Source organism: Erpetoichthys calabaricus, chromosome 4 (genome assembly GCF_900747795.2).
Source record: "Erpetoichthys calabaricus chromosome 4, fErpCal1.3, whole genome shotgun sequence".
NCBI lineage: Eukaryota > Metazoa > Chordata > Cladistia > Polypteriformes > Polypteridae > Erpetoichthys > Erpetoichthys calabaricus.
Window position 1 is genome coordinate 324,054,498 of NC_041397.2, and position 27,705 is coordinate 324,082,202.

Below are 27,705 nucleotides of genomic sequence, written 5' to 3' on the forward strand. Positions count from 1 at the left end.
CTAGTTGAAAATAAGAGAGTGAGTGAAATAGGATAGTACAAAGGAAAGGAAAGATTTGATAACAAAAAGGGAAAACCAGAATAAGACAACCGAAAAATGGGACAAAAGAAAGAACAATGGAAGTATGGAAGTGGATCTTGGAACTCGTGTGGCATATTAACCTTTTTTTTGCTTTTATTTTTGACACTTGACATTTTTAAAGATATCCCACACTCCCAAGGTTGCTTCTCTCTTTCCCAGGATGCACCAATGACAGGACCAGATTCATTTTAAGCTCATCAGTCACCCACTACTCACACAGCACTTTCTGTTGGTTTCACTTTCACAGTAAAAGTGTTGCTGAGTTATTGAAAGAGAAGCAATTTCTGTTCTGATTATAAATTCAATTAAAGCACAAACTCACATCGTAAAAACTCATCTCTGCTTTGAGGTTCTGGAGGCTGAATGATGAACATTGGAGCTTCACTACCTGAATGTAAAAAGAAAAGAATGGAAACTATAAAGACAGCATTCTGTAATATTCATTATATCTTTTAAATATCCATAATAATGCACTACAATTAAAATGTAACACAAAATGTCAAGACAAAAAACAGAAAAATATAATGATGAAACTTCAGTACAAAACACCATGTGATCTACAGTATTGAAAAAAAGAAGAAGAAATAAATATACAGTGGATTCAGAAAGTATTCAGACCCCTTCACCTTCTGCACACTTTAATTGTGTTGTAAATTTAATGTTAAATGGATACATTTGTCATTTCTGTTCATCAATTTCCAATCAATAACCAATAATGACAAAGTGAAAATGTGTTTTCAGAAAAGTTTTCAGATTTAATAAAAATCTATTTTTGTAAAAATGTATTTATTTGTATGGAATGTTGTGTGATTACAATAAAATCAATAAAATTAAAAAAAAAAATCAAAAACTAAAATCTCTCCTTCACAGAAGTATTCAGACCCTTTGCTCCTTGAGATGTTTCCAGAAGTTGATTGGAGTCCACCTGTGGAAAACTGAATCGATTGGACATCATTTAGAAAGGCACACGTGAACCTGTGTATAGAAGATCCAACAATTCACACTGCATATCAGAACAAAACACAAGCTGTGCAGGTCAAAGGTTTTCTGTAGAATTCTCTGATCGAATTGTGGCGAGACACAGATCAGAGCAAGGGCATCAAACCATTTGTAAAACTTTGATTGTCTTAAGGAGCACAGTGGCCTCCAGAATTGTGACATGGAAGAAGTCTCGAACCATCAGGACACTTTTTAGAGTTGCCCATCAGGTCACACTGAGCAACCAGGCAAGAGAGGCCTTAGTCAGGGAAGTAACCAAGAAACCAATGGTCATTCTAACAGACCTTCAAAAGGTCCTCTGCTGAGATGGGAGAACCTGTCAGAAGAACAACCATCTCAGCAGCACTCCATCATTCAGGTGTTTATGGTGGTGTGGTTAGACTGAATCCACTCTTGAGTAAAAGATGTAAGACAGTATAAAGGACTCTGAGAACAGGAGGAAAATGATTCTCTGGTCTGATGAGACAGAAATGTAACTCTTTGGAGAGAACTCCAAGCACTATGTCTAAAGGAAGACCTGGCACTGACCATCACCTGCCTAATACCTTTTCTACAGTGAAGCATTATTTTGGCCCTCTGCAGGAAAATCCTTCCCCAGGGTGCACTTGGTTGTGATGTCATCTGAGTACTGCTATAAAAGTCATCACTGACAGTTCCAAGGGATGCAAGTTTGATGGCTAAGATTGTTATTGGAAAAAAAAACTTTAATAATAATACCATAATTAATATTTACATTTATACATCAATTTTTTAATCTACTCAAAGCGCTCCACATAGACACGGGGAACCACTTCAACTACCACCAATATGTAGCATTCACATGGATGTTGCAACAGCAGCTATTCTTGGGCCAGTATGCTCACCACACATCTGCTGTTAGGTGCTGAAGTGGTGGCAGAGATAGTTAAAGACAAGAGATGATTAGGGGGCCAGCATGACCAGACCATGGTGGGCAATTTAGCCAGGATATTGGGAAACACCATACTCTTTTCAGAAGATGCTTAAGGATCTTTTCTGACCAAAAAGAGTCTGGAACTTGGTTTTAACTTACATCTGAAGGACAGCACCATTTTTACAGCACAGTGTCCCCTCTTCTGCACTGGGACATTAGGATCAACACATAGACCACAGGGTAAGTGCCTCCTGCTAGCCTCTCCAACACCAACCAAAGCTTTTTCCTACTTGATCTCCCATCCAGATACTGGCTGAGCCTGAACATGCTTAGCTTCAGGTGGATTAGCTGTTCTGAAGCACAGATGGATTATGTTTTCCTGGTTGACAAATTATTTACTCATGTTTTTTGACCCCATATTTTTTATGGCATATTTGGCTTTGATGAAAAGTCTGATTGACTCCTGGTTTTGACCTTGGCCCATTTGTTAATTATGCATTTTCCATTCATTTAAATGTTTTCCTTAATTGTCCCTTGCAAATCAGTATAATGCTAAAACTGATTTCTTTAATAGAGGTCTGACCATGGTTACTTTGAAGAATTCAGAGACAATGACCTTTAGTAAATATTAAATACATATTTGTTAATTATGACCAATATTAGTTGTACACTAAATTGAGATAGGTGGAACAGTTTAGGAATTGCTGCCTCACAGTAAGGAGGCCATGGTTTATCTCCTGGGTTCTCCCTTCATGGAGTCTGCATGCTCTTCCGATGTCCGCATGGGCTTCCTCCAAGTGCTGTGGCTTCCTCCCACTGTCCAAGACATGAAAGATGGGTGAATTGTTGATGCTAAACTGGCCCTAGTGTGTGTTTGGTGTATTCACCTAGCACTTTGTCCAGGATTTGTTCCTGCCTTGTACCCTATGCTAGCTGGGATAGGCTGCAGCCCCCCAATTGTGACCCTGCTCTAGATTAAGCAAATTAGATAATTAAATGTGTTTGAAATAAAATACATAGAAATGAGCCTAAAAACACACAGCAGGTTTTATAGTAGGAATTAAATGGGAAAACTCCATAATTTAATTCATTAACTTAGCAAGTTCAAGAATGACCTGATCTAACACATTGAAATCTGAACTGGAAGCTGATTTCCTTATATTTTCAAGTTCATTAAGTAAAACTGCAGATATAGTTATATTTTCATCTGTTAATCTTTACCAGTATTCACATCTTTTACACAGATTTCTTATGCTAGCTGTAAACACTGGGTTGAGTTGGCTTCGCTCAGTTTTAAACCAAACATTTCTTTATTATTTCTGAACTGATCCTGATATGATACAAAATAAATGAATCATAATATCAAATTAAAATTTAGTTTTTAATAGATGAGCAGAAATATTTAAGGAAGTATATTTTTTTTCTTAAAATATCAAGAAAAGCAAATGTATAAAATAAGTGATATCATTTAACTTTATTCCTTTAGTGAAAAGTCAATCAAAATGACCCCTTTTATTGGCTAACTAAAAAGATTACAATATGCAGGCTTACAAGGCAACTCAGGCCTCTTCTTCAGGCAGACGTAATACAGAGACTGGAGTTCCCCGAGTTTATATACACACTCTAGGACAAGAAACAACATTGGTAAACCTTAAGGGAGACACCTTAAACGTCAAAAATTAATAGACCTCTTCAGGCTAAGATTCATTTAGCATAGAGAAGAAAAATGTCTGGTCAAGATCTTTGGATAAGATAACTGTCCAACAAAGTCTTTTGAGGTTTCTGATGAGTTTCTCAATACAATGTGGGCCTGTAGTCAGGTTGTCTGTGTCAGTCCATGTCAGCCTTCTGGAATATAAAAACAAAGACAACAAGAACCACATCCCCCTTGTTGTCACCTATAACCCACATCTTGAAACACTTCGAAAAATTATAAAAGAACTTCAGCCAATTTTACACAATGACGAAACGCTGAGAGATGGATTTCCAGAACCTCCCATCCTGGCATAGACAACCGCCAGACCGGCAGCCATTAATTGTCTGAAGCTCCTTAAGTGTACCAACAGAAAATGGCACAACTCCCTGCCTACAGAAAAGATGTGAAACATGTGCTCACATTTATAATACAGACCGTGTAGTTATACCACACTGCCAATTAGAACATCACATAAAGAGGTAATTTTCCTGCAGATCATCTAATGTGGTCCACCTCATTCTCTGTATGAAATGTCCTGACACTGCACTCTGTGTAGAGAAACTGGACAAACACTCCGCCAGAGAATGAATTTCCACAGGTGCCACATCAAGCCTGGTGACACAGATGTTCCTGCAGCAGCCCACTTTAGCAGCCATGGACACCGTGACAAGGTCTTTAAAGTCACAGGGCTTATGGGCAACTTCAGAACACAGCAAGAGAGAAGAGAATGGGAAGTCAAACTAAAACTGAACACATTACAACATGGAGTTAATAGAGATGAGAGTTTTATGGCCCGATATGAGGATTGTTTGCATCTCTCGGACTGACAGACAACCTGACTACAAACCCACACTGTATGGAAAAACTCATCAGAAACCTCAAAAGACTTTGTTGGACAGTCATCTTATCCAAAGATCTTGACCAGACATTGTTCTCCTCTCTTGCTACATGAATCTTAGCCTGAAGAGGTCTATTAATGATTTACATTTAAGATGTCTCCCTTAAAGGTTTTCCAATGTTGTACAGTATCTCTCCTGGTGTCTATATAAGCACAGGGAACTCCAGTTTCTGGATGACATCTTGCCTGAAGAAGGGGCCTGCAAAGCTTGCATATTGTAATCTTATTAGCTAATAAAAGGTGTCATTTTTCTTGACTTTGTAGCAGTGCTACTTAAGAACTGCATCTCCCAGCAGTCCCTGCTGGGGCTGCTGGGGTCAAAGGTAGCCACAGGCAGTTAAAAGGAGGGCAGAGGGCAAAGAGAAGAAAAATTTGTTTTGTTTTTGTTGCAGTTATCTATCGTTTCTGCCTGCTGTTATTGGTTTTCTAATCTTTTTGTCCTGTACTGTATTCGTTTGTTGGGAGTCTGGATTGTCTGTCTACCTGTACACTGAGAACTGTGTTGGATTATTTGGTTTTCCGGAAGAGTGGAGCGCTCCTGAATCAACCATCAACCATCAACATCATCAGTAACTACTGGTAGGACTGTATTTTTCCTTCTCCATTTCAACATACAGATCGCTGAACTTAACTTGGTCACTTTTCGTCTTTCAACCTGTTTCGTATAGATGGACTTTGCTGTGTGGTGTTTGTGTTTATTTTGTTTATGTGTAATATCGCCGAAGGGGTCAGGGGTGGTATTACTGTTTCATTACTTATTTCGGGTCATTATATTTGTAATTGTTTGCCATTCCCAGTGTGCTTTATTGTCTCTGTTGTGAGTGTGTGTGTGGGTCGATCCAAGGCTGGGGACGTTCCTGGGATCTCTGTAATTAAAATAAATAAATCACCGTCATCTTTGACGGTGTGAATCTTAGCGGCCCCAGACCGCTACAACTTCTCACTACATTCATAATGGCTAACACAGTACAACACCCTAGTACTTTATTCCTTTTAAAAGTTTGATCCTTAAAAAGGCACTATATATAATAAACAATGATTAGTAGCAAATAAATGTTAAAGAGTAGGTCTTCTTCATGTGTCTCACCTTGTGGTTTAATTTTATTGTCAATCTGGTTCTTCTAATGGACTTTAACAACAGACACAACATGACCAGACGCTGTACCTGACGGAGTGAAGGTCACAATGCCCCACTGGCTGATCTTCTCCAGACTCTTTTTCAGACATGACAGCTCCTTTCTCAGGCACTCAGAAGAGAAATCAGCAGTGACAGTGAAGCTGAGTGAGTCTCCATCAGCAGGAAGAACACAAAGAGACGAGAAAGTCTGCATCAGGGAGAATGAGGAGAAATAAAAAAGAAACTGTAGAAACCTGGGCTTTCAGTAGTCGAAAGACATATTCCAGGTTAACCAGATGGGTGCTGAGACTCCAGAAATGTGCATTCCAGGTACTCCACTGGAAGGGTTGGGCCAGTGTAATACTGGACACATTGTGGCAGATCCCAGAGGACATCCTGGTAGCACTTGTGACTGTGTTCTGTGGCTTATGACTGCACCTTTTGTTACTGGACTAAGCAATAACGCTTAGTGAACTTATTCAGTTTGTCAGAGGTACAAGATAGGGCCTGGGGGAAGGGCTGGGCAGGGCTATGAGGAGCTACAGATAACTCCATATTACCTGATACAATCTACATATGGGGGCCACAAATGCCAGCTAGTGGTTCCCAAAAAAGCTCATTCCTGAGCTCCTCTAGTATTTTCACAATAGTCCTTTTAAAGGGCACCTGGGGAAACTCAAGACCCTGATGAGAATCTTAGTAGTGGCATGGTGGCCCACCATCTGTAAGGATGTCTAGTGCCTTATTGAGATTAGGATAATATGTCAGAAGTACAAGACCCCACCTAGGAAATGGGCTGGATTTTATCATTTGACAGTGGTGAATAAATCAGGGGAAATGTTAGATGTGAGTTTGAGTGGACCGTTTTCAAGGTCAAAAAACAAGAAGACCACCCTGAAGGTCATATATTACTACTCTATGTGGGTGGAATTATTCACCTTGCCCAATACTAAGACATTGAGGGTTTTCTCTGTTCTAGATGAAGACATCACTACCCACTGGGATGGTACCAAGTTATATGGTATCTGATAGAGAGCCCCAGTTTACCTGTGAGATGATGGAAAGTCTTTGTTCCAGATGGGAGGGTGTTTAAGAAACTGACAACAGCCAATCACCCCAAAACAAACATGACATGGCAGGTAAACAAAACTCTTAAAACCATGATTGGCTGTAATGTGGGAAGGCACGATCTGGACTGGGACCAATGGTTGGTTTGGTTTGATCTCTCAATGTCCCATCCAAAGTCATTGGCATATCTTACAGTTCAGCAGCTTACAGGGTTATCTAACGAGGCAAGTGGAGAGTTAAGTGGTGAAGGCAAAGGCCAGTCAGGCCAGTTCCTACGATAAATGTAGGAAAGAGGCCCACTACATTGAAGGTGACCTGGTGTGACTTAGGTCTCACCCTCACTCCTCTAACGTTTATCAATTTGCCCCAAACTTGCAGTACTCAATTTGTCACAGGAATGGACATGTAATTTAAATGAAGTCTTATTTTGATCCCTCTCCTGACAATGCATACTTTGGTTATTGTTCTTATTTCTGCACCCTTGTCTCCTTAACATATTTTTCAAGTCATGGGGGGAGTTCAGTCTGAACCTTTCAGTGCTTGCATCAGGTGGCTGAGCTGTGACACAGAGGGATGTATTTTTTCAAAATAGAGGCACACTTATGGTGAAGGAAGAAGTTACCCAGAAAGGGGGATCAAGAATAAAGAAAGCAAAACAGAATAACTATCAAACTGGTTAATTCATGCATAACTGTTGGCGAAACATCCGTTCATCCATTTTTACTTCTGTTCTCTAACTGAAGCAAACATCTGCCACACTGGTGAGATCCATCTATTATATCATATACAGAAAGTGTACCAGTTGATTATATTATCTGATGATAAGTGGAGGCTGGATGGAATAACTTATTTAAACATTTTTAGGTTTAAACGGTTTTTTAAGGATTTTTGGTTAATAAAGGGATTTGGGGTTTGGTTATCTTGGGAGTGAACATGAGGTGTGAGTGTCATTATAATATCTATGTCACCTTTAGATTTTAACCTGTAATATACTTGACATTTGCTGTTATATGGATTGTTATTAATATGGTTTGAATTGTTTATTTGTTTTTGTTTGCTCTATTTATGCTTGTATTGTCTAGTGTGAATATAGATGGATTTTTCTAATATTATTTTTTTCTTCATTTTTTGAACTGGGTCTTGGATGCCCTTCAGATTCTTTTTTACAATCACCAGTTTCGGGACAAGGCATCAAATTAGAGCTAATGTTCTATCCTTTTTCCAAACTATTATAAACATCCCTTCATAAACTAAAGGGTTCTTGTGTGTGTCATGGTCCTGTTGTTTAAAAATGGACACACTAGAAGTGTTTGGCAGAAGAAGCTTCTATCATTTAAGGGATCTTTACTTTGGGCAGTCAATGTGCGTTAGCTATGGAAGTCACTTTTCTCTTGGCAGGTTATTAGAAATTAATTACATATATTATACTTTGAAACACAGGATTCCACAAGAAACAAGTCATTAGATTGTAAATTATAGATTAAGGGTCTGACAGTGCGATGGGCACTGAAAATATTTCTTTACATTGAGAACTACAGACACATGAAACATGATACTCTGTGGTGTAGATAAAAGCTGTACTTCAGAGACTTCCATATCTTGATTGTGTGATATAATGGAAATATTACAAGAACATGAAAAATGGTCTATTTTTAGCTGAATGGCCTGTTTCAATTAAGTATTAATAGCTCTCCAGATTTATAATAATAATTCATTACATTTATATAGCACTTTTCTCAGTACTCAAAGCGCTATCCACACAGGGAGGAACCGGGAAGCGAACCCACAATCTTCCACAGTCTCCTTACTGCAAAGCAGCAGCACTACCACTGCACCACCTGTGAGGACAATGGACTTTCAACCAAATGTTCTCAGGTCCCATATACCCTGGTCTGATCAGATTCCCCATCAAGCGTTGCTCTCACCTGCAAGAAGTGGATGTGGTCTTTGGTGTCTGAAAGCTCCTTCAGCTCAGCGTGCCTCTTCTTCAGCTCCTCAATCTCCATCTCTAGTTGTTCTATGACTCCTTCTGCCTTCTCTGTATCTCTCTTCTCTTGCTCTCTGATTCTCTCAGTCACTTTCCTGTTGATTTCCTCAATGCAGTAAATCAGATCAGTGAAGCTCTTTTCATTTTTTTGTACTTCACTTTCTGTGGAACTCTAAATTGATGGACAAAGAAATTGAATTCAGTTGTCTAATGAGAAGCAGTTGTCATGAGACACAAGTGGTATTTTGCGTTAATGGTTAGTTAGGCACACTGTAACACAACATTGTCTTCTTGAGCATTTTGTGTTTAGTTTTCTATTATACGCTCAATGTAACTACTTGCTGTATCTTGAAATTGTTGTTTCTAGTATTATGTGGAATTGTATTTGTAGCCTGCTTCTGGTTCTTAGCGTTCACATTATGTGTGTGTCTATGTGTGAGTGTGTGTGTGTGTTTGCAACCTGTCCTGTCCAGGTCAGCAATGATTTTTACCATACCATACCATACCATTTTTATTTGTTAAGCGCTTAAAAACACAGCATTACAACTGACCGAAGCGCTGTACAGTTAAAACAAGCAAGACTAAAAGCAAAATATTAAAAAACAAACATTAAGAGAGAATTAAAACAGAGACACTAAAAACAGGTCAGGGGACCCAATAAAACAGAGAAATAGCAAAAAGCAAGTGGGAATAAGACAGGTTAAGAATTAAAAGCCAATGTGAAGAAGTGCGTTTTTAGGTGTGATTTGAATGTGGTGACTGAAGCGGCCTGCCTAACCACTAAAGGTAAGGAGTTCCAGAGCCTGGGTGCACAGACAGAAAAAGCCCTTTCACCACGAGCTTTAAAATGTGCCTTGGGAACGGTTAGGAGCAGCTGATCTGCGGATCTAAGAACACGAGGGGGATTGTGACGATGGAGCAAGACACTCAAGTAGGCAGGGGCTAGACCATTTAGTGCCTTATAGGTTAAGAGGAGTATCTTAAAATCAATTCTGCAGCTAACCGGCAGCCAGTGTAGGGTTTTTAAAATCGGTGTAATGTGTTGGCTTCTGCTGCTTCCAGTTAAAAGTCTTGCAGCCGCATTTTGAACCAATTGGAGTCTCGAAAGAGTGGCTTTACTAATACCATATAGGCAGGAATTAGAATAGTCGAGCCGGGACGTAATGAATGCATGGATTACTGATTCCAGGAGGTGGTAAGGCAGAATTGGTTTGAGTTTGGCAATTCGCCTGAGATGGAAAAAGCAGGATTTTTGAAGACGAGAGATGTATTTTAGTTCAAGCTTTTCCCATTCAAGGCTATGCAGCATATGCCAGCACAGAGGTTAAAAAAGCTTAGGAGCACTTCTTCTACCACAGTAAATTAAAAAGAGAAAGAAACAAAAGAAAGCAGATCAATATCAGTAATGCATCATTCAGAAGACATAATGCTGCATCTCAGTTTTCACCCACTACTAAGGATGACCATGCTTCCTTAATGCACAGTCCTGGAGTTTAGCAAATAAGCATTTCAGTACATATTGTACCATATGAACAATTGTCCGTGACAAATAAAATTTGCTATGATAATTTCCAAAGAAAAACATGAAGCTATAAAGAGTGAACTTGACCACCTAAAGTGAGCAAATGGAAGAAGATAAATTCTGTTACATTGTGTCTTCTAAGTAACTTCATCTCAATGAAGGCCTTTAGTAATTTGTATTTGCTCAACCCAAACTCAACTGTTTATACAGAATATTGAGGTAGAACTGAGGTTCAAGTGAGCACTTAAGGAGACCTTGAAAGCAAACAAACACACTTTGAAGAATATGGCACCTTTACGATACCTGGCCTGACTATATTGAAAGGGTATGGATACGACAAATGGATCATGCTGGTAGCACAGCTCCAATGCCTCACATCAAGGAGACTTGATTTTATGTCCTAGGTGCCTCCTGCCTAGTGTCTGAATTTTCTCCTTGTGTCTGTGTGAGTTTAGACATGCAGATTAAGAGAGTTGGTGATGCTAAATTGGCTCTGGTGTGTAGTATGTGTGTTCACCCTTTGATGGACTGGTGCCATGTCCAGGGGTTGTTCCTTCCTTGTGCCCATTGATTGCTGGGATAAGCTCAAGCTGCCCTGCCACCCTGCAAGATTCCATGGATAAATGGGTTAAACAATGGCAATAATGCCATTTTCACGGAAAAATATTTCAAAAGGCTCTTCCGTTTCCTGGAAACATTTTGATAATGTAACATGTTCAGATCTGTTTAATCCAATTCAGAGACACAGGGGTGGAAGGAAGAAGCCAACTGCAGATAAGGCACAAGCCCATTTTAGAGCCAGCCATGCACAAATCCATACTTACAACAATGGGCCAAATTATATTCATTATCAATTACAAAAGCCTAACCATCCCATGGAGGTGTGGAGGAAGAACAAACAAACTCCTCCAAGACAACAAATTCAGGACAATGATCCTTAAGCCAGCAGAACTAACCAGGGGACCACCTTAACATATTAAAACTAAAGCTTAACTTCATCAGGAAGATGTCCACTTGATATGAAGTATTTTTCTCAATAAATCAGAGGAATCTCATAAATTATAGAGATAAAATAAGGTTGTAACTCCTAAACTGAACAAGGAATGATGTGCCACGTCAGACCACCTGCAGTACAAGTTAATGTTAAGGGAATAAAGTCACCTTTAAAGAGTATGGTGGAAAATGCAGAAGACATTAGAATCATAATGTCTGAGTCTCTAATAATTAAAACATGAAATGCTGACAACAGTGAAATGCCATGAAGGAGAAAATAAAACATCTTCTCTCCATTCCCCTTTCCTTGTCCCTACACATCATTGCCAGTGCAAATCTGCAGGCTTTTCTAGTGTTAGTTTGTTTCTTCTATTTTTTATATAAAATGTCATCATAACTCCACTCACGTTCATTTGCAGCATTGCCCTCATCTTCTCCTTCAGTGTCTTTTCTTTCTCCTGAAGTCTCTCATTGATGTCACTAAGTGTCGCCCCCAGCTCATTCTAGTTGGAAATACAATTTAATTTAATTCAATTCAATTCTGTTTCCTTTCTATAGCTCTCTTCAGTGAATACTGGCACAAAGAACTGTGTCAAGTTTTCAGGCAAAATGCAAGTATAGCTTATACCCATTACTAAATACAGAATCAGTACATATAAAAATGCAGATTTGTCAAAACACGCAGAAAATAATGTAGAAAGTGATTAGCATAAATGGAAATCAACAATATCCGTGCATTAATTACTTGTAGTACTATGATTACTTAACAATGGGGGAGAGGAAAACAAACTCAGACAGCAACATGGAAAAAATAAACATCTGGGGGTCCACAGTCAACTGTAATGGAAAGTATTCAAAGAAAGTCAAACACTGTTAGAATCCTGGAGGCCTCGGACAACTAGCCACCCACCCACTCTGGTCATTCTATAGTAGAGTTTGTGTTGGTCTGTACAATCTGATGAAAGGACCCTTTTGTTTGATGATTCCAATGTTTTGAGTATCTAAGATGACTTCATAGGCAGCGAACAGCTTGGCAGTACAGCAGAGGCACTAAGTGCCACATTGATATTCAGAGGAACAGAATAAAGGTGGGTTAGTAATGGTTAATAAATATTGTATAACTTATATTTTGGTACAAATGACTAATAAGTCAAACTGTAGTAAAAACAGATAATCAGCAGCTCTAGTCAGGGTATGTTAACCTGAAGTTGTGCGTCTTCAGCCTGCAGACCATCTCGCAGCTTACTGTACTGTAACTAAAGGCTCAACTTCCCACTGTTATTTTATGATAAGCAGGCTGGCATCTTCAGACCATAATATGCACTCTGTTTTGTAAGTAATGATAAGTTCAGATAAGTAAGCAAGGCCATGGCCATTTAAGATTTTATAACTTAAAAAAAGGAATTTGAAATTAGGACTAAGCTTAACTGGGAGCCAGTTTAGTTAGGACTTGTCTAAAGAACAAGTAGTTGGTTTAATGACTTCCTGTTTTGTACTAAAGTGGTGTGTGCAAGGTGCAACAGGGACTAACAATGTAGTTTTAAGTTTTAGAGGTGTCACCGAGATCTGGGATCTTATATTGTTAATTTTCTCATTAAAGAAGTTCATAAAGTCTGACTGCTGATGTCTGCTGGTATTTTACACTATAGTTCTGAATTCCATTTGTTAGATTAGCAACTGTTCTAAAAAGTACACAAGGATCATTACTGTTGTTTCTATTAATCCATTATAGCAGTCCAAGTTCTTTCACAGTAAACACAGTACTAGTGTGGATTTGGCAGGGATTAAAAGTGACTATCAGTTGGCTCAGAAATTCGATTAATTCTGTTTAAGGTTTGTGACAGTAAGGGTAAAAAAACACTTTTTATATGAAACTGCAAAGTGCTTACATCCTCACATCATTTGCACCAGTACAGTACATCACGTTAGAGATGAGATCACATAGACCTTAAAACATTATGGATGTTACTAGAATATGCAGTTTATCTGTGTGCTAATTGGCATAAATTAAAATATATTTAAAAATGTTATGTAAACAAGCCTAGCTGATTAAGGAAAGCTATTCTGTTAGATCCCTTCAGTCTGCGTGGACAGCTCAGCTGTTAATGTGCATGCTCCACTGGGTACAATGCTATAATAAAGGACATCCATCTTGGATTTCCTTTTCAACGGAGACTCATAAATTTTCTTTATTAATTGAATATTTTCTGCAATAGTGAAACAGCATTTTGCTTCAGAGTTGTCTATTCATTGACCAAAACAATATTAAACTGGTCCTTAAACAAACTACAATCAAAAAACCTCTGTCCTGCAAAAGTATAAGTGGACATCCATTACACTCCAGTAAAAATCATCTACATACTTTATTTCAGATGTCTCTGGAAAAAGTCAAATGTTATTCCAATAGCAAAAAATAATCTAAAAGCATTCTGTGATTTCAGACTGGTGACTAAGAAAGAGCTGTTAAACAAAACCAATCTGGACCCATTGAGCTAACAGAGCAAACTGGGGATAGAGGAGGACCAAGAACCCATGCATGGTTCCTGTTTATTGATTTCTGCTTTTAACCAGTAAACCCCGATTCTCTAAAGAATCGCAAATGCACGAATGGCAATCAGTCTTTGTTCCCTTCAATCGTTGGAGGGATGAAAAATGATGGAGGGTGGGAGCGTCCTGGGAAAGTTTGGCCTTAATGGGAAATTGCCGTTGTTTAAGTTTAAAAGGTAATTCCAGGTCAGAACCTGTAAGGTCAATTCTGGGAATCAAAACAGTATTGATAGTATGGGATCCCGTAAGTACTTGTGCCTCAATAATATTTTCTGTCAGCGCCTTCATTCACTTTATTTATCCATACGGGCTCATTTTTGTATTTCCATTAGTTGAGCTCTTGACTTCTTTGCTTCTGGTGTTTCTGACGCGCGTTGTAGGAGCCTTCGTGCATTGTTTTTATGGAGCCGTGACTCCTTTGCTTCTGCTGTTTCAGAAGCGTGTTGTAGGCGCCTTCGTTCATTGTTATTATCCATACGGGCTCGTTTTTGTATTTCCGTTAGTTGAGGTCTTTCTTTTTGGAGCAGTGACTTGTTTGCTTGTGGTGTTTCTGAAGCACGTTGTAGGTGCTTTCCTTTATTGTTTTTATCCATCTGATCTCGTTTTTGTCTTTTCTGTGGCTGTGTCGTTAGCTATACATCGTTTACTGTTAGGAATTATAATTGCACTTACTTTTAATATGGAGTGTTCGTTTATTGTTTTTATCCATCTGGTCTCATTTTTGTTTTTCCTGTGGCTGTGTCGTTATTGCACTTACTGTTAATACTAAATTACTGTAATGTGATTCAAATATGCTGTAGTATATTGTAGTCTGGACCTTTGGGGATTCCGTAGTAATAAGGGATTATGGGTATTGGGGAGCTGTGTAACGTGTACTCTGGAAAACGATCTTAGTTAAGGACCTGTTAAAGTTTTTTACTTATAGCCTGTCTCGTCTTATTCTCGTGCACTGTTTACAGGTTGTGTTGTGTTGCTTGGGCATTACCTACTGTGTCTGGGAAGCTGCTGGGTTTGACTCTGGGGCGCTGAGTCGCAGTGCGCATGCGCTTCGATGCGTCCTGCGTCCATGAGCCTGCGACCGTGCGCCCTGCATACGTACATCCGGTTTACAACCTTCGGTTAGTAATATGGATACAATCAGGTTCATATTTTTGTTGGCAGTTTTGTCAAACTTGATGGGGCATATTCTGAATTTTTACCTAACAAGACAGAAGAGTGAGTGTTGAGGGCTGTTTTTTACTTACATAGATCATCTTAAGGCTGCTGTCTGTCTATCTCCTCTTCTATTTATTTAGCACACACATGACTTCAGGAGTTCACACCAGGACAGACATATCCTGAAACTTGCAGATGTGTCATTGTGAGTTTTCTACCAGATAAGGGAGGACAGCCATGAATCTGTTGTTGATAAGTTTCTTCAGTGGTCTGATTGTACAGTTAAATGTCTTGAAGATCGAGGTTATGGCTAATGATTTTAGGTGTCATCCTCCTCACAATCTCTCAAAAAGGATAAAAGGAGACGCTATGGACATGGTGGAGCACTACAAATCTGGAGACAATCAGGGATAACAGGCTGACCTTTGATCTCAACACAGCATAAAGTTGTATGAAGTGGCAGACACGGTTATTCTTTCTGTTTTAAAGTAAAAAAAAATCCATAACATTCTTTATTATTCTATATTATATTTATTAATTAATTATTAATAAATTAATATTTATTCAAAAGACCTTCTATGATGAATAAAAAATTTGGACAGCATTTTCCCTCGCCTGGACGTGGGTCACCGGGGCCCCTCTCTGGAGCCAGGCCTGGAGGTGGGGCTCATGGCGAGCGCCTGGTGGCCGGGCCTGCACCCATGGGGCTCGGCCGGGCACAGCCCGAAGAGGCAACGTGGGTCCCCCTTCCCATGGGCTCACCACCTATGGGAGGGGCCAAGGAGGTCAGGTGCAGTGTGAGTTGGGTGGTGGCCGAAGGCGGGGACCTTGGCGGTCCGATCCTTGGCTACAGAAGCTGGCTCTTGGGACGTGGAATGTCACCTCTCTGAAGGGGAAGGAGCCTGAGCTTGTGCGCGAGGTTGAGAGGTTCCGGCTAGATATAGTCGGGCTCACCTCGATGCACAGCTTGGACTCTGGAACCAATCTCCTTGAGAGGGGCTGGACTCTCTACCACTCTGGAGTTGCCCCCCGTGAGAGGCTGCGAGCAGGTGTGGGTATACTTATTGCCCCCCGACTTGGAGCCTGTACATTGGGGTTTACCCCGGTGGATGAGAGGGTAGCCTCCCTCCGCCTTCGGGTGGTGGCACGGGTCCTAACTGTTGTTTGTGCGTATGCACCGAACAGCAGTTTGGAGTACCCACCCTTTTTGGAGTCCCTGGAGGGGGTGCTAGAGGGCATACCTTCTGGGGACTCCCTCGTTCTGCTGGGAGACTTCAATGCTCACGTGGGCAATGACAGTGAGACCTGGAAGGGCGTGATTGGGAGGAATGGCCCCCCCGATCTGAACCCGAGCGGTGTTTTGTTATTGGACTTCTGTGCTCATCACGGATTGTCCATAACGAACACCATGTTCAAGCATAGGGGTGTTCATATGTGCACTTTGCATCAGGACACCCTAGGCCTCAGTTCGATGATCGACTTTGTGGTCGTGTCGTCGGACTTGCGGCCACATGTCTTGGACACTCGGGTGAAGAGAGGGGCGGAGCTGTAAATTGATCACCACCTGGTGGTGAGAGGGCTTCGATGGTGGGGGAGGATGCCGGTCAGGCCTGGTAGGCCCAAACGTGTTGTAAGGGTCTGCTGGGAACGTCTGGCAGAGCCCTCTGTCAGAAGTAGCTTCAACTCCCACCTCCAGCAGAATTTCGACCACGTTCCGAGGGAGGTGAGGGACATTGGGTCAGAATGGTCCATGTTCTGTGCCTCTATTTTTGAGGCGGCTGACCGGAGCTGTGGCCGTAAGGTGGTCGGTGCCTGTCATGGCGGCAATCCCCGAATCCGTTGGTGGACACCGGCGGTGAGGAATCATATCAAGCTGAAGAAGGACTCCTACCAGTCCCTTTTGTCCTGTGGGACTCTGGAGGCAGCTAATAGGTACCAGCAGGCCAAGCGGAATGCAGCTTTGGTGGTTGCTGAGGCAAAAACTCGGGCATGGGAGGAGTTTGGGGAGGCCAAGGAGAACGACTTTTGGACGGCTTCGAGGAGATTCTGGTCCACCGTCCGGTGTCTCAGGAGGGGGAAGCAGTGCAGTGTCAACACTGTATATGGTGGGGATGGTGCACTGCTGACCTCAACTCGGGACGTTGTGGGTCGGTGTGGGGAATACTTCGAAGACCTCCTCAATCCCACTAACATGCCTTCCAATGAGGAAGCAGAGCCTGGGGACTCAGAGGTGGGCTCCCCCATCTCTGGGACTGAGGTCACCGAAGTGGTCAAAAAAACTCCTTGGTGGCTGGGCCCCGGGGTTGGTTGAGATACGTCCGGAGTTCCTCAAGGCTCTGGATGTTATAGGGCTGTCTTGGTTGACATGTCTCTACAACATCGCATGGACATCAGGGACAGTGCCTCTGGATTGGCAGACCGGGGTGGTGGTCCCCCTCTTTAAGAAGGGGGACTGGAGGGTGTGTTCCAACTACAGAGGGATCACACTCCTCAGCCTCCCTGGAAAAGTCTATTTGGGGGTCCTGGAGAGGAGGGTCCGTCGGATAGTCGAACTTTGGATTCAGGAGGAACAGTGTGGTTTTCGTCCTGGTCACGGAACAGTGGACCAGCTCTACACCCTTAGCAGGGTCCTGGCGGGTACACGGGAGTTCGCCCAACCAGTCTACATGTGCTTTGTGGTCTTAGAAAAGATGTTCGACCGTGTCCCTCGGGGAATCCTGTGGGGGGTACTCCGAGAGTATGGGGTACCGGACCCCCTGATAAGGGCTGTTCGGTCCCTGTACAACGGGTGTCACAGCTTGGTCCGCATTGCCGACAGTAAGTCGAACCCGTTTCCAGTGAGAGTTGGACTCCGCCAGGGCTGCCCTTTGTCACCGATTCTGTTCATAACTTTTATGGACAGAATTTTTAGGCGCAGCCAGGGCGTTGAGGGGGTCCAGTTTGGTGGGCTCAGGATTGCTTCACTGCTTTTTGCAGATGATGTTGTCCTGTTTGCTTCATTAGGCCGTGATCTTCAGCTCTCTCTGGATTGGTTCGCAGCTGAATGTGAAGTGGCTGGGATGGGAAGCAGCACCTCCAAATCCGAGACCATGGTCCTCAGCCAGAAAAGGGTGGAGTGCCCTTTCAGGTTTGGGAGCGAGATCCCGCCTCAAGTGGAGGAGTTCAAGTATCTCGGGGTCTTGTTCACGAGTGAGGGAACAATGGAACATGAGATCGGCAGGCGGATCAGTGCAGCGTCTGCAGTAATGCGGGCTCTGCATCATTCTGTCGTGGTGAAAAAGGAGCTGAGCCGTAAGGCAAAGCTCTCAATTTACCAGTCGATCTATATTCCTACCCTCACCTATGGTCATGAGCTATGGGTAGTGACTGAAAGAACGAGATCGTGAATACAAGCGGCTGAAATGAGTTTCCTCCGCAGGGTGTCTGGGCTCTCCCTTAAAGATAGGATGAGAAGCTCAGTCATCCGGGAGGGGCTTAGAGTAGAGCCGCTGCTCCTCCGCATCGAGAGGAGTCAGATGAGGTGGCTCGGGCATCTGATCAGGATGCCTCCTGGACGCCACCCTGGTGAGGTGTTCCGGGCACGTCTAACCGGGAGGAGGCCCCAGGGAAGACCCAGGACACGTTGGAGTGACTATGTCTCTCGGCTGGCCTGGGAACGCCTTGGGATTCTCCCGGAAGAGCTAGAAGAAGTGGCCGGGGAGAGGGAAGTCTGGGCATCTCTGCTCAAGCTGCTGCCCCGGCGAACCGGTCTTGGATAAGCGGAAGAGGATGGATGGATGGATATATTTAATCTGTTGACACATTTGCTATTATATATTGGTTTGATAACCTTAGCAGTACAAACAAAAACTGTCTAAACAATATTGTGAAAATCAGAAGTAATATTGTTGGGTGGCAGAATATCTCTGTCACTGACATGAATTACAAACAAGTTAGAAAAAAAAGCCAACTTGATTTGTTTTGAGAGTTGCTATCCTCTGTCTCCTGAATTTCAGTTGTACACATCAGGTCACAGTTAAGCTTCCAAAGAGAAAATACTCTTTAATCCTGAGTGCTATCAGCATTTTGAATTTTAGTAGTTGTATGGATCATGCTGAATTCTGAATTATCATGTTATACTGTGTCACACACATGGGAGGCAGCTAAAGGGCTTGAATAAGGGCAGTTCCAAGTCATACCGGGATGTGACAGAGTGCACTGACTCTTTTTCTCCCTTTCCTGCAGACCATTCACAGGAGATTCCACCTGGTCCTCTTGACATCACTTGCAGGTCCGAGCCTATGGAAGAAGACCTTACCGGCTCTGGCCCCTGTGATGTCACGTCTGGGCTGAAGCCTATGGCTGAAGACCCTTATGAGCCTGACCTCTCTGACTTCACTTCCTGTCTTCCCCTTTAAAAGCCTCCACCTTTTCCCTATTCCCTCAGTTCTGTTTTGAACTCTTTTGTTTCTGCACATCAGTGCTGTATAACATTTTTACAATTTTGCAGCCAGGATGCCAATTGTACAGGTGGCTGCCCCAAACCTTGCTATAACTTGTGGTCAGGTTTGTGACAACTGTTAATTGTACTTATTCTTTTTTGCAGAAATCACATAGGTGTTTGCACTGTTTGCAACAAGTACTATTATATATTGTACCTTGCTTATTTTCTTGAATCTGTATAACGTTCCTTATTCCCCACCCTTCTTGTTCTTTCCTGCTCTAAATACATTTCCCAATAGGGTAATAAAGTCTATCTCACATACACAGTACAGCACCCCAAAAATGTATTAGAATATGTTACAAAACTGATTTGAGAAACTGCACCTTTGATGCAAGAACACATGGAGAATCCACAAAGGAATGCAGGCACAGCTGCATAATGGCATAAACATTGTGATGGACAGCCAGCGGTTCAGCCCGGCCGGGACGTCCATGAAAGAAAAGAATGGAGGAAGGCAGCCTTTTTAGGGCACTGCATCCCCCGGGACACTAGGTGGCAGCTCCCCTGGATGGAAACAGTTCCCCTGATTCCCTCAAAGCATCCTGGGATGCTGAGTCTGTTTTCTCAGCCCTGTTGGGTGCCGTGGGTGCCGCCAGAGGGAGCTCACAAAGAACCTGGGAACTACTACGGTTACGACAATCCGGAAGTACTTCGGAGTCACGAGGATGGAAGCCCGCAAAACTTCCGGGCTACTTGAGAAGGATGATGTGGCGTTTAACCCGGGTGGAACACTTCTGGGTCATTAACTATTTAAAGGACTGGTTAAGACCCAGCAAGGAGAGCCGGAGTTGGGAGTTTGAGTGACTAAGCTGCTGGAAGTGGAGGATTGTTATTGTTATTGATTATTATTGAGTATTGGAGAATGGTGGAGTGTGTGGTGGTTTGTGCACTGTATTGAAGAAAATAATATTAATAATCTTCTTGGTGCTTTTACAAGTGTGTCTTGGACGTCTGTCTTGGGGGTTTCAAGGAGAATCAGCACCTCTGGCGTCCGCAATTGGCGTGGTTCGGCAGGATTCTGGCAATCTGTTTGGTCAGAAAACCTTTTAAAATTAACGTGGACAGAACCCCCAGACAGCGACACATGGAAACCGCCAAACCCATTTTGCCGGTCCATCATGGGGAAAAGAAAGTCTAAATCGACCGACAGCACAGAGAGAAGTCAGGTGCTCGACATCCCCTGCGTCCAAGAGGAGCAACAGAGCGACACCGCCTTACGGGAGAAAAATTTTCTGGGTGCCGACAACCAAGACAAGGTATGTGCCAGGGAAGGGATTGAAAACATTTTTAAAATAACCCACTTTGTCCCGTGCTCATAACTCATAGACGGCGCGCATCCAGAGGTAGTAATAAAGACGACAAATCATCCTGAAGAAGGTTATGCGCTCTTCGAGGGGAATACGAACACAGAAGACTTCCGCATGTGGTCGGCCAGCAACGGAGACGTGACCAGCCCCAAAGCATCACGGGATAGAGAAGGTCAACTGCGGCCCATAGGCTGGAATCAAGATACCCCGATGGACATGGATTTTCCGAAAAGGGAGGGGAAGGCGAACGAAGCATCGCATGGCATAAAAGAAGGTAAGGAGGTTCGGGGAGTGACCAATCAATCCGCTGAAAAAATGAGTCAGGTGGATCGCGGTCGGCTTGAAGCTAGTCTCCGAAACTCCAATTCACAAAAGGCAGTGTGAGGCTCAACTGCGCAGGAGACGCTTGTTGGCTCACGGCTGGAGGGCGGGGCTTTTGAAAGTCTGAGCTTGCCTCCAGCCGATCAGGTAAATGAGTTTAATGTGTGGGAGCTGGAAAGGGTAATCCAGCCTGTAAAAAACCTCGATGAAGAAGATAATCGAGAAATTGGGAGCGACGGCCGAGGCACTCTTACAGCGGGTGAATATTTATGCCGCTTCGGACGGGAGCTTCCACAGATGATGGATTCGGCAGTACAGGTGTGGAGACCCAGCAAGGAGAGCCGGAGTTGGGAGGTTGGGTGACTAAGCTGCTGGGAGTGGAGGATTGTTATTGTTATTGATTATTATTGAGTATTGGAGAATTGTGGAGTGTGTGGTGCTTTTTGCACTGTATTGAAGAAAATAATATTAAAAATCTTCTTGGTGCTTTTACAAGTGTGTCTTGAACGTCTGTCTGGGGGGTTTCAAGGGGCAACAGCGCCTCTAGCATCCACACATACTATGAAAATTCCAATCATGGGGCAGACTGAAGGTTTTGTTCATCCTCTCTAAAACTAAATTGCTCACTCACTGGTATAGGTCCCTTTAAAATAAAGGGATGTAACAGTTTATTACTATAGCTTAGTCTTACAAATGTAAAAGGTGACACAAAGAGCAAAATTCCCACATTTATTTAATAAAGTCCTGGCATGAAAAGGTTGAGATTCCTGAAGCAGGCAAATTGCCTGTCATACTTCTTTGACAGACTCTTTGGTTGAATTTAAGAGAAAAGATATTTTTACTACAACAATGCTAATTACAGAAGGTAATGCAAAGGCCAGTGGCTATCATGGACACTAAGCCGGATCTTGCCCACCTTCTTGAGTTTAGCAATTTCGTTTTGGTTTGTGAATGCTTATAAAATCTTCCTGAAGCAACGTGCACAAAGGTGAACCTGGAGATACTCAAGTTTCTGCTGCTCTGAGTCTTTAAGGAAAGAACAAGTCTATGGTCAAGCCCAATTATCCTTGTTCACAAACCTAACAGCTCCTGGTGCATCTGTACTGACTTAAGGAAACTGAATCAATCTCTTGCTTCATTGCCAAAAATTGATGATCATATTGAGAGACTCCGCGACAAATTCTTCCTAATCATGTTCAACATAATGAAATGTTACCAACAAATTTCTTTGACAGATTCAACAAAGGAGATAAGAAGGGCTTTATCCTGAAAAGGAGAGTTGAAAACTGACTGGGAGATGAGGGGCTAGACATAAGAATGGTCAGATAAAACTATCAGATGATCAAAACCCAAAAGGCAACAATTGCATCATCAAGGCAAAAATGAGATTGAAAAAGCCAAGGAAATACTTTAAAATCAGGGAGATGAGCACCACAAGGTAAAATTTTAAAAGAAAGAATACTTCAAAAGTAGGATTAATGTAAAACTGCTGATGTGCATGAGCATATCCTATATCTTAGAGGAGCTGATTTACAAGGTACATAGATGAATGATTTTGAGATTACACCACAACCTTACTCTTTTCCTCACCAGTCCTGAGGACAAGTCCTGAGTTCTGCCTGCCTTTGTCTCTGATTTTTTTGGTCTGAAGACCTGGAAAACTACCAGTGAGTTTGGAAGTCAAACTAGTACATCCAATACACAACATCTCTGCAAAACTTTTAAATAATATTAAAGACATTTTAAAGGGAAAATAATTTGTAGTTGCAATCAGTTCATAATTTTAACATAGTATGTTAACAGTAGAATCCCTGAAGCCTATGAAAAAACTTGTAATCCTGGGCCACCTTAAATTCCTTCTCACCTCCCCATCACCATTTTTTGTTTTGTAAATGTGTCAATCAGCACAAGCAGCCTCCTGCAACCCAACCAAACCCAACCCACGACTGCACCTGAAATTCTCCCAGCTCAAGTGTGTTATCGCGGTGTGAGGTGCCTGGAGTTGTATATGGTAAATAATATATCATTATTTGGAGCACATGCATTTCATGAGTGTTCCGTGTCTACAACAACCTGTGTAAGTGTGGGATGACAGGAACTGCTGAACGCATAACTAAAGCAGAAACTTTTTCCATGTTATACTAATAATGACGTGAAGTGTATAATGTGTGAAGATTTTAGTCCAAATATCAAACAAACACATGCACTTTTATTAAAGAATTTAACCAAAGAAATAAAAACATTTAATTTATATGTTACTGGCAAGGAGTTAAAATCCCAAACTCAAATGTCAATTGACACAAAGTTGATGTGTATTCTTGGATGGTGCAGAGGTAAGAACTGCTGCCTTATAACTCAAAGGTTGCTGGTTTGAGTCCTGGTGTTCTGCGTTTTGAGCAGTGAGCTGCTCTTATTATTATAACTATAATATAATAAAAACATACATTTGATCTGAGTCTGTAACACCGGTGAAAATTCTGGCTACTTGTAAAAGTTAGCACTTGTTTTTTTTTTTATTATTCAGTTTTATTCTCTTAGTGACATTCACGTGGTACAACAAACTCGCCTCTCCTTCTCTGAGTTGATAGCATTTATCTCCATTCTTTTCACAAGAGCAGCAATGACCACAGTTGGTGCTGTGATTGATGTCTGCTCAGAACTGTTTGTTGTACAGAAGAAGCCTGTCTGCATTTTCAGTATCATGTATGATAACATGGAGTACAGGCAAGATCAAAAAAAGAAGTTCAAATGACAACTCATGTTCAAATGGCATAGCGTTCTCAAATAGTGATGTGTTCATGTATGATTGTGTTTGTGCGTGTGTGAGAGAGGCAGAGACAGATTTGATCTTATTCAAGTGGTTACTGGAATAGAAAATAAACACTTTTGCAAAGGTTTAACAAAACAAGTGTGCTTTTAGTCAAGAATGAAACTGAATACTGTGATGGGTTGGCACCCTGCCCGGGATTGGTTCCTGCCTTGTGCCCTGTGTTGGCTGGGATTGGCTCCAGCAGACCCCCGTGACCCTGTGTTTGGATTCAGCGGGCTGGAAAATGGATGGACGGATGGATGAAACTGAATAACAAACAGTGACAAAAAGATACCAAGAAGACCTGATTCACCAACATTTGTGTGTCTGCTTATGCCCCTTCAGCTATATCTTTTACAGGTAACAAAACTTTACACCAGCTCTTACAGACTGAAATCAAAGGCTTCACTGTCAGCATGGCACTGCCACATCTAAACACTAGCGTGGAGAATTACTGAAGTGACTTTAGCTGCAGGTGGAAGTTCCAGTCCCATTTTACTTATGGTACCAGGCAGAGTTGTAAAGTTTTGGATTGCGGCAGATTTGGAGACAAAGTACATGTGTAATAACACTCCTTATTTAGGAAAAGATCCCAGTCTTCCCACGGGAGAAAGACTTTCTGAGACGGTGGTCATAAAGCTTATGGAGCCCTTTCTGGACAAAGGGAGAACCATAACAACAGACAGCTTCTTCACAGCACGTTCGCTGGCTAATAGACTGCTGCACCACAACACAACTCTGCTTGGCACCAGAAGTAAACTGGGACAGAGACACTAGCAAGGATACATTTAAAAAACACCATTTCTCTTTTATTTATTTTTTTTTTATTTTATTTATTAATTTTTATTGTAATCATTCCATACAAACAGATCAATTTATATGAAAACAAAATTGAAGACAAATCAAACCCCACCCCTGAGAAGGAGAGCTTATCCAAAGGAGAATTGCTTAGGGCTTTTTAATAAGGCAACAATAAACAAAAGAAAGGGAGAAATAAATATATAGGTAAATAAGAAATGGAGAAGGGAATTAAATGCGGTAATAGTTATTTCTCTTATTCTAAAATAATATTGATTAGATCCTGCCAGGTTTTGAAAAAATTTTGTACAGATCCTCTAACTGAGAATCTGATTTTTTCCAATTTCAAATAATATAAAACATCGGTTTCCCACTGACTTATCAGAGGAGAGTTAGGATTCTTCCAATTTAACAAAATAAGTTTGCATGCCAAAAGTGTAGTGAATGCAATCACCGTTTGCTTGTCCTTCTCCAATTCAAGTCCGTCTGGAAGAACACCGAACACAGCTGTTAGTGGGTTAGGAGGGATTGTGACCCCAAGACTGTCTGAAAGGCACTTAAAAATTTTGGTCCAAAATGACGTTAGTTTGGTGCAGGCCCAGAACATGTGACCCAGTGAGGCAGGAGCTTGGTTGCAGCGTTCGCAGGTTGGGTCTTGCCCTGGAAACATTTTGGACAGTTTTAAGGGAGAGAGATGAGCTCGATATATCATTTTTAGTTGAATAATTCTATGCTTTGCTCATATGGAGCTCGAGTGAATTCTCTGCTTTGCTACCTTCCACTCCTTTTCTGATATATTGATTAAGAGATCTTCTTCCCAATATCCTCTTGGATCTTTGAAAGGTAGGGACTCTAAGATTTTATATAATGCGGAAATGGTGTTTAATTCCTCGAAATTGAGCAGTATTTTTTCCAGCATTGTGGAGGGTACGAGGTGAGGAAAATCGGGCAGTTTCTGTTTAACAAAATTTCTAATTTGAAGATAGTGAAAGAAATGTGTAGCTGGGAGGTTGAATTTTGAACGTAATTGTTCAAAAGATGCAAATATGTTGTCTATATAAAGATCTCTGAGCATTTTAATCCCAAAACTTTTCCAGGTACAGTAATCCCTCGCTATATCGCGCTTCGCCTTTCGCGGCTTCACTCCATCGCGGATTTTATATGTAAGCATATTTAAATATATATCGTGGATTTTTCGCTGCTTCGCGGGTTTCTGCGGACAATGGGTCTTTTAATTTCTGGTACATGCTTCCTCAGTTGGTTTGCCCAGTTGATTCCATACAAGGGACGCTATTGGCAGATGGCTGAGAAGCTACCCAGCTTACTTTTCTCTGTCTCTTTTGCACTGACTTTCTCTGATCCCGACGTAGGGGGTGTGAGCAGGGGGGCTGTTCGCACACCTAGACAATACGGATGCTCGTCTAAAAATGCTGAAAGATTATCTTCACGTTGCTATCTTTTGTGCAGCTGCTTCCTGAAACGACATTCTGCCCAGTGCTTCGCATACTTAAAAGCTCGAAGGGCACGTATTGATTTTTGATTGAAAAACAAACTCTGTCTCTCTCTCTCTCTCTCTCTCTCTCTCTCTCTCTCTCTCTCTCTCTCTCTCTCTCTCTCTCTCTCTCTCTCTCTATCTCTCTCTCTCTTTGTCTGCTCCTGACGGAGGGGGTGTGAGCTGCCGCCTTCAACAGCTTTGTGCCGCGGTGCTTCGCATACTTAAGCCAAACAGCCCTACTGATTTGTTTGCTTTTCTCTCTATCTCTGTGACAGCCTGTGCTCCTGACACGCACTCCTTTGAAGAGGAAGATATGTTTGCATTCTTTTAATTGTGAGACAGAACTGTCATCTCTGTCTTGTCATGGAGCACAGTTTAAACTTTTGAAAAAGAGACAAATGTTTGTTTGCAGTGTTTGAATAACGTTCCTGTCTCTCTACAACCTCCTGTGTTTCTGCGCAAATCTGTGACCCAAGCATGACAATATAAAAATAACTATATAAACATATGGTTTCTACTTCGCGGATTTTCTTATTTCGCGGGTGGCTCTGGAACGCAACCCCCGTGATGGAGGAGGGATTACTGTATTAAAAACTGGATATGTTTGCGAGGGTTGAATGAGGTGGTTCTCTTGCAGAGGTGCGCGGATAAAAGATTTTCCATCTTAAAATGTTTTCTAAGTTGGTTCCATATTCTGAGTGAGTAAAGCACAATTGGGTTACAGTGATCCCTCGCTATATCGCGCTTCGTCTTTCGCAGCTTCACTCCATCGCGGATTTTAAATGTAAGCATATGTGAATATATATCGCGGATTTTTCACTGCTTCGCGGATGTCTGCGGTCTACAGTACGTGTGCTTCCTCAGTTGATTTGCTCATTTGAATTCAAACAAGGGACGCATTTGAATTCAAACAAGGGACACTATTGGCGGATGGCTGAGAAGCTACCCAATCAGAGCACGCAGTTAAGTTCCTGTGTGCTGCTGATTGGCTCAGCAACGGAGTGCTGCATTAACCAGGAAGTCTCATCTCACTCATTCAGCATTAATGCACGTTACTGCTAATGCTTCAGGATTGCAGAAAAGGTAAAAGTTTTGGATATGTTGAAGGAAGGAAACAGCTACACCGCTGTAGGACACAATTACAGCATCAATGAGTCCACGATTCTTTTTATTTAAAAAGGAGGAAAAGCATGTAAGATCTACGGCCGCAGTGTCCTTTAATCAGGGCGCAAAACGAGTTGCAAGTGGACGTGATAAGGCAGTAGTCTGGATGAAATCTGCTTTAGGGATTTGGATTGAAGAGTGCTGGAAGAAGAACAACGGCAGTGCTAAACAGTCGCCTGAAGAGGCTCCTTTAGAAGAGCTGTAACGCTATCCTTTGTTGTGCAGTAAAATTAAACTCATCGTTATCGGACAAGTCGTCGTGTCATTGTTGGTGAGTAACCATAATTAATTATTTACGTACAGTACTTATTACATGTACATAGTTTAGTGTCGCTGTACACACATTTTACTGTATACAATTTTTCTTGCATTG

At 41.9% G+C, this 27,705-nt stretch overlaps 2 protein-coding genes across 6 annotated transcripts in view; one reads left to right on the top strand and one right to left on the bottom strand.

Moving 5' to 3' along the window:
* The window catches only part of LOC114643536 (tripartite motif-containing protein 16-like protein), a 385,751-nt gene that overhangs the window by 345,567 nt on the left and 12,479 nt on the right, over window positions 1-27,705 (bottom strand). For 2 of the 3 annotated variants that reach the window (XM_051925865.1, XM_028792110.2), the window contains exons 2-5: window positions 11,661-11,756; window positions 8,677-8,910; window positions 5,732-5,891; window positions 404-469 (exon numbers count right to left, since the gene is read on the bottom strand). In XM_051925865.1, coding sequence (XP_051781825.1) covers window positions 404-469; window positions 5,732-5,891; window positions 8,677-8,910; window positions 11,661-11,756 — 556 coding nt within the window. The remainder of the gene's footprint in view (window positions 1-403; window positions 470-5,731; window positions 5,892-8,676; window positions 8,911-11,660; window positions 11,757-27,705) is intronic. The other variant, XM_051925864.1, reaches the window with a different exon arrangement.
* LOC114643524 (tripartite motif-containing protein 16-like) overlaps window positions 1-27,705 on the top strand; it is a 336,382-nt gene that overhangs the window by 191,352 nt on the left and 117,325 nt on the right. The window lies entirely within an intron of this gene.